Raw genomic sequence first — 18,482 nt, forward strand, 5'->3', positions numbered from 1 at the left:
ACTTTTTCCTGCATAGATAAAGGAGCAAGTCACTTTACCTTTAGATGTTCAGAGCTATAACCATAGATGTCTCCTTCCATATTTATCTTGAATTCTACTATTAGGTAATGCTAAGGAGCATGTCTCTCTGTATATCATATTGCTGCCAGTGAAAAGATCGCTAAAGTGACACACACATATGCATTTCTGCATAAAAAAATAAATCAACAAGACAAAGTCAGAAAACTCATTTAACTACACCATTTTACTTGAACCCATCCTCCTGCATCACAGAGCAATCTGCAAACAATGGGTGTGTGTGTTAAACGAATGTTTCTCTATGACTGCTCATCGAAGCAACCTCTAAGAAATGTCAGGGAAATATAAATAACATTATAAAAAAAATAATATAGATCTATAAAAAAATACGTTTGCAATACAGAAATTCTGTACTATAAATCAAAGTAGTATGGAGAGTCTCGATGACTTTGGGGAGATGAGGAGGAGGATGGTGAAGAATATGGCTGGGGGGCAGGTAACGCCTCTTGCTCCTGAGGGTATTTCAATGATGACGTTTTTGACTGAGCAGTGGGGCAAGGTTTACAGGTCGGGAACGAGGGTTGGGGTGATGATGGTGGATGGTAAACGTTTGTATGGGAGGGAGTGGATACGTTTTGTTCATAAGACTGCGCATTTTGGGGAATGTAAGTAGAGTTGCTGCTTTTCGGTTCCTTTTGGACTGGTCCCATAAACTTTTTCACCACGTGCATCAAGCTCAGCTGCATGTCGATCTTTCTGTTGTCGGGAACTTTTTTAACAAACGGCAGTAAGCTTTTAAGGAAAATCTCGTCTGAATCGATTTTCTCCTCAGTCTTTTTCCGCAGCGTGCTCATGACGCTCAACAGCTGCTTTTCCCATTCATTTTCATTTTTGTTTGCCGCCTTTTTCTTGTTTCTTTTTGATGTTGACAGGGTTGAGGCACGCACTAAAGTCTGAGCTGGCGGCAGTCGGAGAGGCAAAGGTAGTGGAGGCTGGACCATGGGACCAATTGTTACTTGATCTACATCAATTGGCTGTTGGAGATCATGTGGGTCCTTGGCGATGTTAGGTGCTGTAGGTGTTGTGCCAAAGGTGCTAAAAAAAAACCCAAAGCAATCAGTATCAAATCAGAAAGATAAAACATAAATATCAAACTCTGTATGTATCACTCACTCTCTGAGCTTCATAGTGGGTTCAAGAAACAGAAGGCCATCGTAATGGATGTACTTTCTCCTCCGATTTGTTGGTATTCCACTCCTTTCTAATTTCTTTTGAAGAGTCAGCTCCCTCCTGAAACAATCTTTGAGAGATCTCCATCGGGTCTGAACTTCTTTGGCTATAGGGAGAATTTTTTTTTAGAAAATGAGAATTTAATTTCTAGAAACCAAAAAAGTGTCAAAGTGGTTCTGTGCTTTGCCACGCAATAGATCCCCAAAATGACTGCACACTGCTCAGAATATGCTGAATTAATTTGCTTTGAGGCTCAGTTTGGATACCCAAGGCTGGGCTGGATATTATTGCAGATAGGGAAAGGTGACCCTCTCTTTCAAATGTTGTGTTCAGTACTGCAAAAATCAATGTGATAGTAGATAAAAAGAACATGTAAGTTCCAATGAACGAAAGCTTATGCAGGACTCTTATTTACTACTGCAGACAAAAAGTCAGGAAACACAGGAGCAAATGGAATAAATATAAACAGCTAAGGGTCTGACATTTAAAGATGAAGTCTGGTCATTAATTTTATTTAGGTATTTTGAATCTGAATTGGTCATAATGGTTCTTTTAGTAGAAAATTTGCTTTAATTTTTTTTTTTTTATTTAGGGGTGGTAAGCACATCAATACTTTGCTTTCGCCATGCCAAACAATGCTCCTCTTTGCAGGTCACGAACCCTTGCCTGTGCAAATGCTTTTCATATTTATTTTCTTACAAAAAGGTCTATTTAACATATTTTTTACCTTTAATATTCTTTTCTTTTTCACTGCACAGCTCCCAGTCTGGAACCACAATGGCACAGATTTCATCCCAAGCTTTCTTCTTTTTGTACCGATCAGCATAAGAAGGAGTTTTGGGGTTGTACAGTTCAGGACGTTCCTGCACCAACTGAATCAGCTGGGCAATGTCGATGAACATTTTGGAAGACATTCTTTGGATTCTCCCATCTTTTTCTCTTGCTGCTTTAACACAACCCAGAAAAACAAAAACACATTTGGAATATTCAACTGCAATTACAAAACATTTAGGTGAATTTGCAAGACATCTAAGAGCTTGCTATGTCCAAGCACAGTCTCATAATGGAGGAGGTAATGTTACTACAACTAGTTAGATCAGGCACCAGCCAACAATCTGTACTTCAGTTAGCAAGTATATTGTGGTTGAAAAGAGGGCTTTAAAAAGACATCACCACTTTGCACTGGGCACAATGACAGAATATTAGAACAAAATGGATGCACAGACACAGACATATGATAATTTGGAATTAATCCAGGTTTATCTGTAAGTATTTAAATAAAACAAAAAACATAAAATGTATACCTAATGCAATAGGATGGAGCTCATTATCGGTTCAATATCCCATATGTGAATATTTGTTCTAATTTCTATCTCTGCAGACCTTATGTACTAGTAATGTGGTGTCTAAATTGCTAACAAAATGCCAAATTGAAAATGAGCCCCATCCCGGCTGCAATCCTCTGTCCCTTTCAAATTCCTGAATTTCCCTGGTCAGTAAAGATAGAATATGACATTTGACTGACAAGGGGGGTGGCACTTTGAAGTATGAGGGGCCACAGATTTATTTTTTACATTGAAGAGTGTTGAGTGGCGTTTCACTTTATTATATTCAGACCCATTAATCATCATCTGACTGTTGTTATTTGCAACCAGACCTTACATCCACTCATTGTATAACGGATTATACATTTACCATGCCAAAACTACAGCAATCCAATCTTACTCATATTGTACACAGAATCCTACCTGAACTGGTCTGAGGACGAACTACCTTGTCCCCATGTTGCTGATAATCCATCCCGAATGACATATCTTCTTCTTCTTCTTTTATCTGTACAAGAAAATAATCTATAAAAACAGAGAAGAAATGTAATTAGTTGCCACATTTAGGGGGTAGGGGGCACAAAGGGTATTCCTTTTAGCAGCCTGTAAATATGAATAACTTTATTCTAAAACATAGAAGGTGTTTATTGAAAGTAGCCATCCATTCTCCAGCTGCAACATACTGCTGACTATGATTACTGTTTCATGTTGAAATCAAAGTAAGATTACCAGTACATTGACTTACACAGAGCGCAAGAATAGAAACTAAATTAATAGAACAATGTTAATAAAACTGAAAAAAGTGCCTTCTGTTAGAAAAAAAACTAATACCTAATAGTCAGCTTTTCATCATGTGATATATGCACATAGGAAAGGCATATCAGTCTTTGGTTGGACGTTACATAAGGGAGTTCTGAAGCGTCATTCCATCTGTTCATTAAAGCCGCCTACTTTCAAATACTGTAGTAGTCATATCTATTAAAGCAGTGCAATGCATCAACATGTCAATATAATGATCTAGTGACCTACATATCTATATATGTTGCTGCTTTATCAATAAAAGTTACAAATAACTATGTCGTTTTGTAATAGGAATTCCAGTGAGTGGTCCACAAACTTTTGGCCATAAAACATAGGTGGGTACCTGGACTAGCCGCAGGGGAGCTGTCTCTCTCTTCAAACTGTTGATCCCCCATTACATAACTCCGGTTATCTTCTTCAAGCTTTACCTCAATTTCAGGCTTCACCTTGTGTCCTACAAAGAGTAGAAATGACAGACGCACATTTTAATGTCAAAGTGCATAGGAAATATTGTAGCAGCTACTTAAAACATGATATTCAGAATGCTACATCCAAATGCAGTATAACAAGTCCTGCTGAGGACCTAGGAGGTACTTAAATTGCATGTTTAAGGATATGTGAACCTAAACACTTAAAATTTCGTTATCTTTAACATTTTAATGTCAATTGCAAGTTTTCAATCTTCTCAAATCTGCATCTTTCATTGAAGTACTCCCTGGTAATCCTGCCTTGAAGCACTTCATTCAGCCAGTACCTATTAAGGGTAAGCAGCGTTCTGTATCCCAATTGCTCTTCTATACTGGTATACTGTCAAATGTTCCACTAGTCAAAGTAAATTTTCACATAAAATAGAAATGTTATGATTAAAAACAAAAAAAAAAATGACACCTTCATGCATGCCCTCGATTTCTCTGTAGGCAGAGTTCAGTAAGTCCCACGCCATCCCATCTTTCTTCTGCTTTCCGGAGTGGATTGGACAGCTGGTGCCGCCATATTCCTTTGTCACCCCATCTTGTACTGTGCAGGTGATGCGCATTTCTGAAAATGTAAAAAAAAAATGCCAATCTCACTGGGCAGAGATCCGCACTTTTTTTTTTTTAATTCGATCAGAAAGAGCAGCCTCCTGGGATACGTAGTGTATGCATCCTAAGAGGCTGCGGGTTTGCCCTTCAGTCTTACCACTGCTGCGGTAAAGATGGAAGGGGAGGGATCCTTCCTGAAAAATTAAAAAAAAAAGTTAGCTTTCTGGGCCGGGTCCTCCTGAGTCATTGTCTGTGTCTGTCTGTAATTTGCAACCCCTATTTAATGTACAGCACTGCGTAATATGTTGGCGCTTTATAAATACTGTTTATTATTATTCATTAATATTATTAACTACATTGTAACACCTTAGTGTTGTTCAGTGGCGCAAAAAAATTGTCATTCCTGCTTTATACTACCATAGCTACTGAGAACACATATAAGCTTCCTTATCTTATGCCTACAGCCATGCACATTTTACAGTCCCAATCAATCTCTGGTGATGGAGCCAACATTTGTAGTTTAGGGAGATGTAGTGTACAGAACAGAAACTGTGTCATTATTACCTTCCCTTGCAGCTGCATATTATAAAGAACGATATGCAGGTCTAAAGAATGAATGACCAAAGTCATATAACAGAGGAAAGTGCATCAGTTCATATTTAAAACAAAGTAATATTTCAGCCTAAAAAAACTCCTATTTTTAATTACCAAAAATTGCTATTAGGCTTTCTAGATTCAGCGAGGTTCCGTTACTTATTTTTCAACAGTAACGGCAATGTACAGTGACAGTCCGTCACCTGTTCTGGTTTCAAGACTTTGATCCACTTTCAACATCTCGTTATTTCTCATGTAAGAGTCTTCATGATCATCTTCAGTCTTGATCACAATATCAGGTTTTGGATTAGCAGAGCCTAAAAAAAACACACAAGGAAAATCTAAATTCGTATTAAAAAAACTCCTGGTAAATAAATATATTGCTCAGTATGCCTACATAGGAGTTATATACTTCCAAAAAGATTTGTATTACTACCAACCTTTTCTGATATTTAGACCACCATACGAAATAACAAAGCCAAGGGAGTAACCTCAAATTTGTATAATGAATTTAGGAAATATAGCATGGCAAATGGACAGCAATGGCAAAGCAGTATTGGGACAACCCAGCCTTTGGTTCATACATCCTGTGCAAGCATTTCTTTGCAGCTCATGTGCACTACAGTACCACCAAATGACCGTCTTTTCTATCAATGGGTAGTTCGGGTCCTATCTATAATGTGTTTTCTATGCATAAAAATGCATGTCAATGTGCATTGTCCCATGCGTTTGCAATAGATATTGAATGTATATATTTCCAATAAGAAATGCATCAAAGAAAAGGTTGCACATATAGGGGGCAACAAGAGAAGATGCCAAATCTAATTTAGGTATCTAATAATAATCACATTGAAGGCAAGACCAAACCGAAAAAGTAAAAAAAATGGTTCTTTACTGCCAGGTTAAGTACAGTCCTGGCATAGCTGCCTGCTGGGAATGAAAGAACTTGAATAGGAAGGAGCTACATCAGTCCGGTCAGTCAAGATGAACCCGAAAATATTAGGGCTGGAAGAGGTCTGGTGAAGATGCAAGTGCCCACAACGAAGTGAGGAAAGGCGAGTCTAGTTAAAAAATTACGAACTGACGTACATTTTTTATGTTTTTTTCTTGTCATTCTGCAACAAAAAAACAGCATGCTTGTAATTTTTATTTTTTTTTTGTTTAGTTTAAAATACATGTCACTTTACTCATAACTTTGTTTTTTTGTTCTATATCTGCCTGAAAATCAGTTTAGGTCTTTCTAAATTAAGGGAATCCTAACTGACCTAGGAATGTGTCTCTCTCGAGTTATTCAAGTAAAGCTCAGTACCTCAATGCTATTGATAACACAGGTCAACAAATTTGTTTTGATAATCATCAGAAACCACAGCAAACTTTTCCAAAACAGTTTTGAGTGTATTTCAGATCTGTTTTCAGTTTTTCCCTAACGTACAGTTCCTGAGTTTTGAGTACTATTATGGTTAACATTGTACATGCATGTATTTTGTACTAAAACGTAAGCACCATTGAAGTGAATGTTAATACATCTTCAGTGTGATGTATAATAAGGCACACTGGTATAGATCTACTGAACAGTGTCACTCAGGTACCATTGTTTCTTCAGAAATGCTTAGAGTATGATTTTCTTGTGTACTCTTTGTCTGGATTGTCATGGACCAGCATCCAGCAGTTGTCAGCCATTATACTTTCATTACAGAAACCTTGGTAGCGGTGCTCCAATAACTGAATGTCCTGGTGAAAATGTTCTCCTTGTTCGTCACTCATCATACCAAGATTTTCTGGGAAAAAATTCTAGATGTGAGTGCAAGAAATGTATTTTTAATGACATGTGACAACCCAGTTTCTGGTATGAACCAAGCAGATTATGAACTCCTTCTTTGTGTGCAGGAGACTTACAGTTGTCCAGGAAATTTTCACACAGCCACTTGAATGCATCCCAAGCTTCTAGCTCAGCTGCTGAGAGAGATTGTTTGAAAACATCATCCTGCAAAACAGACTTGTGGCCCTATAAATAAAAATCGCTTTCTTCATTTTTGCAGTGCTTACGTTTGGAAACTTCTCAACAAGGTACTGAGAACCCATGGAGTTTGATTTACCCATGGCCTTTACAAGGTTCTTCATCAAGCCTAACTTGATATGGAGAGGTGGCAGAAATATTTTATGTGGATCAACCAGAGGCAGAAACTTGACATTGCTTGTTCCGGGCTTTTAGGTATCTTTTGGTAGCCAATCACGCTTGACATAATGGTCTCCCATAGATCGGCTGTCCCACAGGCATAGGAAACAGCAATATTTTGTGAATCTTCCTTGCATTCCGATCAGCAGGCCAATGTCCTTTAGATCCCCACAGATGTTCCACTGGTGTGTTTTATGCTGGATTGCTTCAAGTAGTAACTTCATGTTGTCATAGGACTCCTTTAGGTTAACAGAATGGGCGATTGGTTTGGAATTACCAGTAAGACTGCTTTCAGGCTTCTTTTAGAGGAATCAGTGAAGATACGCCATTCAGATAGAACATGCCCTTGTGACAAACTGTTAAAGAGTGCATTAATATTATGACAGTAGCACAGTCAGCCATCACTAGTGAAGAACGTTGTCAAGTTATGATTTCATTTTCTGTAGTGAGTTACAGTTACACCCTTTGAAAGCAAGTGTTTCTGTTTAAGACTTGAAGCAAGTAGTTCTGCTTTGTCTTTGGAGAGATTTAGATCACGAATAAGATCATTCAGCTCTGCTTGTGTAAAGGTTTCTGGTTCTATATCTACATCGGCCAAGTAGTCAGGATCAGATGATTCGGGGTTGTAACTGGCTGCAACTCCAGCGCATTCATCATCACCTTCTACAGAAGCAAGTCCATCATGTGGCGGTATCAGAACACGCAATGAATCATCATGGGGAACAGTTCTAGTTGCAGAATCGAAGCTACCTGAGAATCCACTTTGGTTGATTAGATGGTCTCACGGTTCTCTCCACACTATCGGGATTGCAAATAGCATTGCTGCTTTATGCTGTTTTAGCCAGTCATGCAGTTCGTTGGAACAACTGGTACAGATGCCATGTGTGCCATCTTTTTAAGTTCTGTGGTAATTTGGGGACATTGTGCTTTTGTGGTGAATTAACTACACACGTAACAGAAACTGTCTGGATCATTAAGGCAATTTCTAGGCATGATGACAAATGAAATCAATCGCAGTTAGTGCGATCTCTAACCTTAAAAAAAGAAAACTATTGGTAAGTGTTGTAATATGTTAAGGCTAGTTATAATGAATTTCACACAATATATAATTAGCTGCCTCACAAAAACTAGACATGCTAGAGAAAAACTGAACACATATTTGAAATCCGCATCAAAAATACTAAAGAACCCACATAAAATTATATCTGATGAAAATGACATGTTGACCTGTGTAATAGATAATGTTTATCTTACATTAGGAGAAAAGAAATATAGACAGCAGAGTCAAACAACAACCATATGCAACAGTGTCTGTCCACATGATAACAAAGAACTCAGAATACAGTACACAGATATTACCGATGTTATTTTCTGGAGGGATACGCTTCCTACGGTCAGACTTTCGTTTCCTTCGGTTACATGTTTCTTCGCTTTGTTCAACCTTGATATCAACTTCACACTTTATCTTGGCACCACCTTGAACAGAAAAAAAGAGAAGGGTTTTCAGCTACAGAAGCTAAAAGCAGTACTTTAGCAGTCCGAAATGTTTTTCATAAAGAAGGGAATGTATTTCAGGTTTTATATTTCTGCAAACCCACTGGGGAGAGAAGTCCTGTCAAGTAAAAAAAGATGGGGGGTGGTCATCACCTAAAAAGTTCTTAAAGCCAAAATTAAACAAGGCAAACTGCAATAGTAAAGGAGGTTTAAAAGTGAATACAGTTTATAGGTGTAAAGTTGTTGAAATACATCTGTTTCATATGCCAAATGTTCTTGCACACTGTACTATATCTTATTACCTTTTTCACACCCACAATACAAAACAGTGTGGTTGGCTGCTTCTGGGCCTACAGCAAATTGCTGCTGTGCATCCAGGAGCGGCACGGCCTACCACAGGTAGCCACATTTGCACACGGCTGCAACAAATGAACTCCCAAGGGCCTGTGCAGGAGTTACGTCATCGCGGCCAGGCCAATGAAGAAGGCCAAAGACCACAAGGAGAAAGTGACGAAAGAAGATGACTGTGCCCTGCAAGGGAATAGGGACAGTTGAGATTTAGTTCTGCTTTCACTTGAATGGGGATAGTTGGGAGTGTGGTTTTGCCTATGGCAAAACTCTACTGCTTTATGCAAGCCTAAAACAGCCCCAAGTCTCTGGATTTAGCTCGAAGAAGAAAATATTATGTGTGACTGTGTGTAACCCAAAGCAGGAAGAACATTGGAAGCTAGGCTACATTTCCCAGCATTGCTGTATTACAGTAAAAACGTGTGTCTGCATGAGTGTTGCAACTTCACAGGAAGTAGGTAGAAAGCAATTGAAAGACCTCCGTAGGTAACAGGAAAAAACACATGAGGTCCTCTGTGTAGAAAGGTGTCCAGTACAGCCAATTATAGCAACACAACGGTTTAATTAATTTGAAAAAATATTTTTAAAGGTAATACTTATAACTGACATTAACATAATTGCCTATATTTGCCTTTTACAAATTTGGATTTATAGTTGGGCTTTAAAGGATTATTTACTTTTTGTCCTTCAGAACTTTACTACCTACCCCCGTGTGGCCTGCATACTGAAATATTTTTTGCACAGGCTGTATGGGTCAAGCAGTGAAATGTAGGCCTCACTTCAGGGAATATATTTCAAAGACAATTTTACTAAATTGATGTGAGCCTTATTGATTCTGTGAATGTTGATGCAACATCAATTAACTGAACTAGTGAATATTATATATGCATGAGGGGCTTAATCGTGCTAAGCATTTTTATAAATAATGCAAACACCTTACAAGTTAGGTTATGAAAAGAACAAAGCGGAATCCCCAGGATATGACCAACGTAATCCATTACAAAGGTTTGCTAATTAAACAAATTCAAAAAAAAAAAGTGCCTGAGCATTTATGGCTTTTGAAATCCTCTGCAAAGTAGTACTCGGGCTAGGAAAAGGGAGGTGTAGCAATAACAATGGGGTTCTATTGCTTTTCTCATTGGTGTATATACATACTTACAGCTATGGATAGAGCAGAGATGACTTGGTCAGCGTTCTGCTATTCCTTTCTGTACAATAGGCAGTTTTTGGTGAGCCCAGAACCAAGCTGTATCGCTTTACTCAGCAAAGGAATGCAAAGTATTGGATCTGGCTGTGTGGAACCAGAAGACTGGCTCAACAAAATTGCAAATCTTCTGGAAGCTCAAACTGCACACATTTATGTATATGTTAGTTAACCAGTTTGGAGTTCAGCTCTAATATTACCTTCACCCCCTTTTTTTATATCTGAGGGTATTAAAAGTGAAAATATCACAAGATAATGTATTTGTAAGGTGGGATAACCAAAGGGATCTTTCTGAAACTGAACAGGCAGGTGAGATGTCTATTCCCTGCCTACCAGACAGCGATGTGTATTATGTTGGTACTTTATAAATACTGTTTAAAATAAAAAATATTCATACCAGACATTTTTATCATGGCCACATAATTTAAGGTAGGTGATATTGGAGACCAATTACCTATATTGGTCACTGGATTCTGGTCATTCTGAGGGTTATATGTTTCTTCCTCCTCAACCTTTACCACCACCCCTGGTCCCACCACGGTGCATTCTGAAACCAGAAATATTATAAGTTATTGAAAAAAAATTTTTATAAACACAAAATATAAAATACCGGTAATAAAAGAAACTAAATGTGCTCACCAAGGGGCTTAATGGAATGGTAATGCTCCATCATCACTCCTTTAAGCTTGTTCCGTCTGGTGAGAAATGGGACTTTTTTTAGGGTGGTATATTCCACAAATCGTTCATTAAAAGACGACTGCTCCTGAAATCACAAAAGGGAAAAAAAATAAATAGTTATCTACAGAAAAGATTGGTTAGGGTTTCAGCAGCTGGTGTGATGTTGACTGCCTTCTTAGTAAATCTGTAAGAGAAATGTGAACCAAGTAATTAAGGTACATAAAAAAAAAAATCCCCTAGAAATTGAGGTGGGAAATTGAGTGTCCTGTATTGTGACCCAACTTTTCAGTAACCGCCAAAAGCAGCTGGGTGGTTCTTCAAAAGTTCCGGGTGGTGCGCTTGGCTAAATAGGGGGTGGGACAATGCTGTATTTTGTCCAAAATTTTAAATGACTGCCTAATTAGTATATCCAGTTTCTGTGTCGTCTTTGTATAATGCCTCAACTGTCCAGTGCCTCTGTATTGTGATCCAAAGTGCCGGGTGGTACACCCGACTAAAAGGGGTTGGGGAGAACCCTGTAAATGAATGACATTTAGCTTGATAGACCATATCTGAGTAATTTGTGTTGAAATGGGCACTTGAAATCTTTGCCAGAAGACTGTAAGACAGTGTGACAACACAAAAGGGCAATTTGGAGACAGGGACAAAATGGTGAAGTCAGGATGTGCCAGGTATCCCTGGAAAGTACATGCCCAGCTCGGCAAAGTTGACAGATAGGTGGCGATCAAGTACGTAAGAATACTTCCCCCGCACCATTCTGTAATAAAGCCTTGCCGGATGCCATATTTTTAAAAGCAACTTTAGTTCCACTTAAAAGAAAATAGGAGGATACCACAGATAATAACTTGCAATAATTGCCATACAATGAGCTGACACCAAGGTTCAAAAAAAAACAAAAAAAAAACACCATGTTACTAGCTGCTCAAGGTAAACTTATGGGCACCTATAAAGCTGCAAAACTCTTAAAACCTGAGGCCCAAAGGGCAGGTGATAGGTAAACATCCCCAGGATACCATCAGGCCAATTATATTGGAACTTTTGGGTTTCCCATCAACTAGCAGTTTGGACAACCCCCTTTTTGCAGGCTTTGTCCAAAATCTGCATTCCTCTAGCTTCTAATGCCAGATCATGCTGCGAGAGACTGAACTGATCCATTTTCCAGCCTACTTCACATGACACGCTTTCTTTATTTCCTCTCGCCTCTGGATAATAGCTTGTTGTTAATCGTCTGCTAAGGCTAAAGCCACAGAGCAGCCATGCAAGAAAAAAACAGCCTAGGGAATTTTCCAGTAAACAGCACTCTAAAAGCTCGGATTTCAGCACCCTTCTTCTACAGGCCTTTCTTGTACTTTTATAATAGCCCTATAAATTGCCCAGTTCCACTTACAGTTACTTCCAATTAAAGTAAACCTCATAAAGATTTTTAACCCAAATTTGTCTGAGAAAAAGTTACATCATCACTGTATATAGCCAAAAGTTTCTGAACATGTGACCATCTTACCCCATCCCACCTACATGGGCAAAAGTTTAGAGACATCCAAATGGATGCAACATAATTGGGTCCAAGTTTTTAGTAAAGGCTTCTATTCAGGATCATTCAAACTGCAAAGTGTCTCATCTCTGTCCTAATGCAAAAACAAAATCTGGATTACAGCAATTTGCTTTAGCTCCTAAAGCCTTAGTTCACACCAACATGCAAAAAAATAGGACAAGTTGCTACACAATGTAGTGCAAAAAAAATCATATAACACCAGAGACAGTTAAGGTGAGAAGGAAAGGGTTATAAAATGCAGAACATACTTTAGTCAGGAGATGAGTTTCTTGATACTTGATTATGCTCGGTGCAGCTTCTATTGCAGACTGTGAAAAGTTCAGTTTGCAGTGAAATCCATTTTCAGATTGCCAGGATTCCCAGCAATTAGGGTTTCTCCTGTTTATGCTGGAAATTAATAAAGTTACAAAATGAGGTTATCCCAGTCCAGGTAATTATGATAGCCAAAGATCATCTACAGGAAAAAAGAAGAAGGCGGCAGCACCTTGCACTGAAAAGTGGCCTTGAAAAGGTTGAGCAGTATTAAGGCCAAGCCCACCAGACTCAGTTTCAGGCTGAACTGAGAGGAGAAGGAACTAGATTGATGCATAGTATGCAGAAATTGTGCATACAACAAAGAAGGTCTGTACTAGCTCCATCACCTATATTTTTAACAGGGGAGCAGAAGTTTGCAGGGAGGCCAATACAAAGAGGTACTATAATAGACTTTATATGTCTTGCTCCATAGACCACGTGATCTCAAATTATTGATCCTTTTTTCCTACCTTTTCCATTCATTGCAAATTGCTGACCTGAATCTATAACACTGTTTTTTTTCAACAGCCTTCTGTTTTGCTGACCATTTTGACTAACAAATAAATGGCTTTTTTACCCCAGAATTTACATCTCTTTTCACAGCTAGCTTTTACAGCATTACCATCACAATTTTTACCTGAATATGGGTTATTGTACAGCCAGAGTAAAGCACTTGAGGTTCAGATTCGTTTTCGTCATACCAATCCGTACTTTAACAATGTAATTCTCAAACCACATGCAAGGGGCCCGATTTAGTAAAGCTCTAGGGTATGAAATTATTTATATTCAGGGGTGTGATTTGGTGCAAATATTTGGAGGCACAGAAACATATGTATGTACTTGCACTGTAATTTCTGCTTTCGAAAAGACAATTCTGCCAATTCAAAACAGTCTGCTGCATCTTCTTTCACTGTCCAGGCACAAGCCAGGGGAGGAACAAGACGTGTGTTACTCAACTGAAATAGGGGAAAATAATTGTGTCTCCTGGCTTGTGTTATGTGTCAAAGCTGTGCAAATCTCAGGATGAAGTGTAAAGAAATAACAAAAATCCTTTAGCAGGTGTTATTATTATTAGAAAAAAAAGCATTTATATAGCGCCAACATATTAAGCAGCGCTGTACATTAAATAGGTGTTCAGCTTTCACTCTTTTCAAGTGTGAAATCCCCTACAAGTGAAACTTGTAATAAATAAAATAAAACTTTACACAAAAAAAAAATTAATTTCTGAGTGACACCACAAGCATCCCAAAAGGCCTGCAAATCGGCAAACACGGAACATCGGCAAAAATGGAACTGCATGAAAATAAGCATGGTGTACAATGCATTTCTCGGGAAGGCTGCCATACAACTCCTGCTTTCTGTACAACAAGCAGATATCAAATCCATGGAAGGCAACTAACATATCATCCAAGCACACACCAGGTTAACAAGACTGTTGCTAAATGTAAAAGTAGCTGCCTGTAAAGAAATGAAATAAGGTGGAACTAAAGTCACGTTTATTCTATTTGGGAGCTCACCATGTATATGCATAGTGATTATTGGTATTGAGATTTTCTTCTGAATATTGTTGCCAGTATGTGGGAGAGTGCACAGAAGAGACTCCGCATCTTTAATGTGATGGTATCTGCTCTGCACAGGGTGATGTCAATCTCTAGCAAGGCTGCAGCATTCATTTACATGATGTGAGATTTCCCCATGCTGTGAGTGGTGGGGGGCCATGCTACCAGCCAGGAAGTGAAGCATTGGATTGTTTGCAAGATGGCTCTGGCTTTGGTTGAAAGGGACATATCAATCCTTCCCACCGCTCCTCTTCTGCTGCATCTCTTTGTAGTTCTCTTCATTGGCTTCCATTTCACCTTACAATCAAAATTCAAGCTCCTGTGCTTTGTCTTCAAATCCCACCACAGATCTTGCCCCACATACCTTCCAGCCCTTATCAATAAATACTCACCTAGCTGCTCTTCTCTAAGCTCCTCCTAATGACTTCCTCACTCATAACCTTGCTCCTACTTTCTGCTCCTTTAAAAGAGCCCTAAAACCCATTGCTTCATTCTCGCCTACCTATCATCTTCTGTCTCCTAAACCCTCACTACTTTTTTCCATTCCAAAACTCCCCTCCTATTGTGTGCTACTTCCATTTCCTAGATCAGTGGTCACCAAGTCACCAACCTTTTGGACGTCACGGACTCCGGACTGTGCATGCGCGGGGAGCAGTGTGTCACTTAAAGGGGAAGAAACTTCCCCCAAAGTGACGTCATTATACCAGAGCCCACCCACTCTCCCATCCCTGGTCTGTCCAGAGACACAACCCGCCCACCTCTGAGTCCGCCATGCATACGGGGGACATGGTCCGCGGCTTTGGCCATTGTAAGCTCTTCTGGGCAGGGACCACTCCTCCTATTGTGTCTGTCTGTTATTTGCAACCCCTGATGAATCTTCTGATAGATCAGAGAGAAGGGCAGCATCACATGCGATTATTAACCTCCCCAGCAGTAACCACGAGTGTGACTTGGGGTAAGAAAAATATGCTGAAAGCGGTAACCCCGAGTCACACTCGGGGTAGCTGAAACAGTGAAAATCAATAATAAATAGAGCCTTACCTGATCCACCGGTGTCCTCCATGTCTCCTCGCTTCCTCTGGCCGGCGTCCTCTGCATCTGATGAGTCACTGGGACTTCCCGGTGACATTGGTGCGTGCGGCTGTTGCGCCAGGGAAGCAGCGGGAATTTCAAATTTATTTGTATTGCATTCAATACAAAATAACTGTACTGAATGCAAAACATTGGATTTATAAGTCTAAAAGCAGTACATTGTCTTTCATGAACATTTATTTTACAGTATAATATATTTGTATGAGCAAAATATTTATTTTTTTATTAAATTATTTTATTATTTATTTTGATATGGTTTTGTGTTTCTTTATTATACTCATACTTATATAATATACTGTAAAATAAATTTTTATGAAAAACAATGTACCGCTTTTAGACATATAAATCTAAACGTAAATGAGGTTAAAGTGGAAATATAATTCCAAAATGTAAAATTGGGATCAGGTGGGATGTTTACTGCAGAAGGAACAGGCGATGTCTCTTCTGCAACAAAACAAATTTACCCAATCAGTTTTGCTATCAAGTACGCTGTAGTAAGATCCTAATTTTTTCCTCCCTTAGCTCCCACCCCCTCTTTTAAATCGTGATATATGCTCCTAAATCCAACATCTAGGGTATAGTCAGCAAAATGCGGAGGAATTATTATTAATAAACAGGATTTATATAGCGCCAACATATTACGCAGCGCTGTACAATAAAGGATTTAGAGGACCCTGCCCCGAAGAGCTTACAATCTAGAAGGTGTAAAATAACACACAATAGGAGGGGAGATATGTAGTGGAGGGAAGTAGTGACGGTTTCAAAAGACAGAAGAAGAGGGGTAGACATAATTGGGTTTTGAAAAAATGGGTTATGTGGGCTCCTTTAAATGACCAGAAAGTAGGAGCAAGCCAAACAGGACAAGGAAGACCATTCCAGAAAGTTGGGCCAGCTCTAGAAAAGTCTTGGAGCCGTGCGTGTGATGAGGTTATGAGTGAGGAAGTCAGTTGCAGGAATGTTGCTATAGATTGCTCATGGCAGCCGGTCCCTCCTTGCAGCGAGGTCACGCCTCTTTTATAAATTGAAAGCAACCCATCACTAAAAAATGAATAGCAAGCTTCCACCTCATAAAGCCCCACCCCTTGTCCCTCCCCCGAAGAACCGAGAAGAATAAAGCATCATATGAACAACCTTTTGTAAACCTAAAATATAAAATAAAATAAATAATATAATGTTGAATGTAAGAGGTCAGTTGGAGGAAAGGTGGGGTAAGAATTACCCCAAAGATCCACTTTTACATTCAGTATGTCAATAAGATGGCAAGCATGGTCTTACCAACTAATCGATTAAATAAAGTTTTTATCTAATACAAGCCTTTAAAAACACACACACATACACAAAATAGTCCAGATTATTATTCCACCCCTGCAGCGGAGCAGCATGTCCTTTTGCCTTCCAAGTTCTAAGGTGTCCCTGTTGCCCCCCAAATAGTGAGGTGTCCTATTCCCCTCCCCCAGTGGTGAGGACCTGTCACCCCTCAGCTCTCTGAGTTCAATCTGCAGCAGGTCCCTGAGGTGTAAACAATCCCTGATGACACCCCACTGAGAGGAGGAGCTTCCTAACCCCACCAATGACACCACCTCGCCCCTGCACGCCCCACACACACCTCACCTGCCCCCGTGCAGCATCCACCCCTCTCTCGGTGGTCGGGTCACAGCCCACCGCGGAACAGCCGGTCACCTGCAGCGGCCATCACTCAGCAGGGCATCACGCAGGAGGCGTGGCCAAACGCGCCTGCAGGTGATTGGCCGCGGAGTTAGGAAAGGCTTCTGGGAAAGGCGCGTCCCCGCGAGATAGCAGATGGCGTAGCGTGCACGTACGACCACCCTCAGAGATGCGGCTGACTGGATTACTGTGTCAGGTGATCATCAACAGCCAATCAGGAGGCATCGAGGGAGAAGCGGCAGAATGTCCTGTGGTGAGGGAGTGACAGAACAGCACAATGAAGAAGGATGGGATGAAGGATGACGACGGATGTCCTATAATGCTCCTCATACGTCTTCTCATAGAACCACCTAAGCCGCTGCTATTTATTTCTTCCACTTCCATATATCACACGCTGCTGACCTCAGTCTACAACATTAGTTTTCTCTCAGCAGCCATTTCTGCTGTTCTTTTTGCTTAACAAGTGTTAGGTTTACCTCAGAATTTTCAACCATTTTTTATTTTTATTATGCAGACCTATTCCTGTGTCTGTGCTCTGTTACAGCACGTTAATAGCCGCACATTAATGAACCTTGCGTCATGCGTTGTATTAAAATGCAGCAATAGATTGAAAACTGCAGCACGTTGTAATGCCTGGTAATGCATTGTGCAGCGCCGCTGCAATGGAGCTGCTTGAAAGTGATACCATTGTAAATTGCTAGCATACGTAACATTCAATAATGCCTGTTGAAACACAACCAATTCCAAAGTTGGTTTTCAGGCACCCAAGGTTAATTGGTTTAGAGCTAAAACTAAACTCCCTACCCTCAATTCAATTTTTGGATAACTTTGCCTCTTGGCTCCCACATTATCTTTCCCATGACCACCTGCCCGCCATCATCCTCGGTGAATTTAATGTTGCAGTGGATTACCCCAACCATCCTTCCTCAGCCAAACTGCTTTCCATTACCTCCTCCTTTGGACTCAAACAGAACATAAACAGCCCCACACATATCACATTAAACCTGATATTTTCCAAACTCTGCAACCTCACCCACCTTGACAACTTTCCATTTCCGTTTTCACATCACAACCTTATCACCTTCAACCTATCTAATTCTTGCCCCCCTTTGCCACATCATAGACCTAGTTAATGGCAGAGAGATATCCGTCACTTTGACCACAACTTATTGTCAAACTGCCTTACAACCCTAACCCCTAGTCTCGTTAAAATCACATCTCCAGATAAAACTGCCACTTAGTTCAACCACACTCTTTTTTTGGCTCTGGATAAAGTTGCCCCTGACACTTTCCTTTACCCCTGTTCTCCCAACCCTGGCACAACAACCACAGCAAACATGTACAAAAGACTGTTTATGCAGCTGAGCGCAAGTGGATGTAAGCTGGCCTCAGCGCTGACTTCATGGACTACAAAGCCAGACTACAACACC

At 39.9% G+C, this 18,482-nt stretch overlaps 1 protein-coding gene across 5 annotated transcripts; it reads right to left on the bottom strand.

Annotated features, from left to right (window-relative positions):
• Positions 1 to 225: 225 nt before the first annotated feature.
• LOC140343037 (uncharacterized) lies at positions 226 to 17,164 on the bottom strand. Of its 5 annotated transcripts, none has more exons than XM_072429500.1 (12): positions 16,999 to 17,164; positions 12,691 to 12,829; positions 10,852 to 10,975; positions 10,667 to 10,759; positions 8,526 to 8,642; positions 5,194 to 5,307; positions 4,263 to 4,412; positions 3,718 to 3,828; positions 2,997 to 3,098; positions 1,976 to 2,194; positions 1,192 to 1,354; positions 226 to 1,113 (listed from the first exon to the last, which is right to left on the bottom strand). In XM_072429500.1, the coding sequence occupies exons 1-12, from the start codon at positions 17,013 to 17,015 to the stop codon at positions 432 to 434; spliced, it is 2,031 nt and encodes a 676-aa protein (XP_072285601.1). In that variant the 5' UTR covers positions 17,016 to 17,164; the 3' UTR covers positions 226 to 431. The 5 variants fall into 5 exon arrangements, with proteins under 5 accessions (XP_072285601.1, XP_072285602.1, XP_072285603.1 ...); XM_072429501.1 differs by having other exon boundaries at positions 1,976 to 2,191; positions 16,999 to 17,163; XM_072429502.1 differs by lacking the exon at positions 4,263 to 4,412 and having other exon boundaries at positions 16,999 to 17,158.
• Positions 17,165 to 18,482: the final 1,318 nt, after the last annotated feature.

This window comes from Pyxicephalus adspersus, chromosome Z (assembly GCF_032062135.1).
Source record: "Pyxicephalus adspersus chromosome Z, UCB_Pads_2.0, whole genome shotgun sequence".
NCBI lineage: Eukaryota > Metazoa > Chordata > Amphibia > Anura > Pyxicephalidae > Pyxicephalus > Pyxicephalus adspersus.

Excerpts from the sequence above, each read along its gene's own strand:
- LOC140343037 (XM_072429500.1), bottom strand. Across the intron at positions 10,760-10,851 it reads CCATTCCATTAAGCCCCTTG|AATGCACCGTGGTGGGACCA; the intron begins GTGAGCACATTT and ends TTCTGGTTTCAG. Across the intron at positions 2,195-2,996 it reads TCGTCCTCAGACCAGTTCAG|CAGCAAGAGAAAAAGATGGG; the intron begins GTAGGATTCTGT and ends GTTGTGTTAAAG.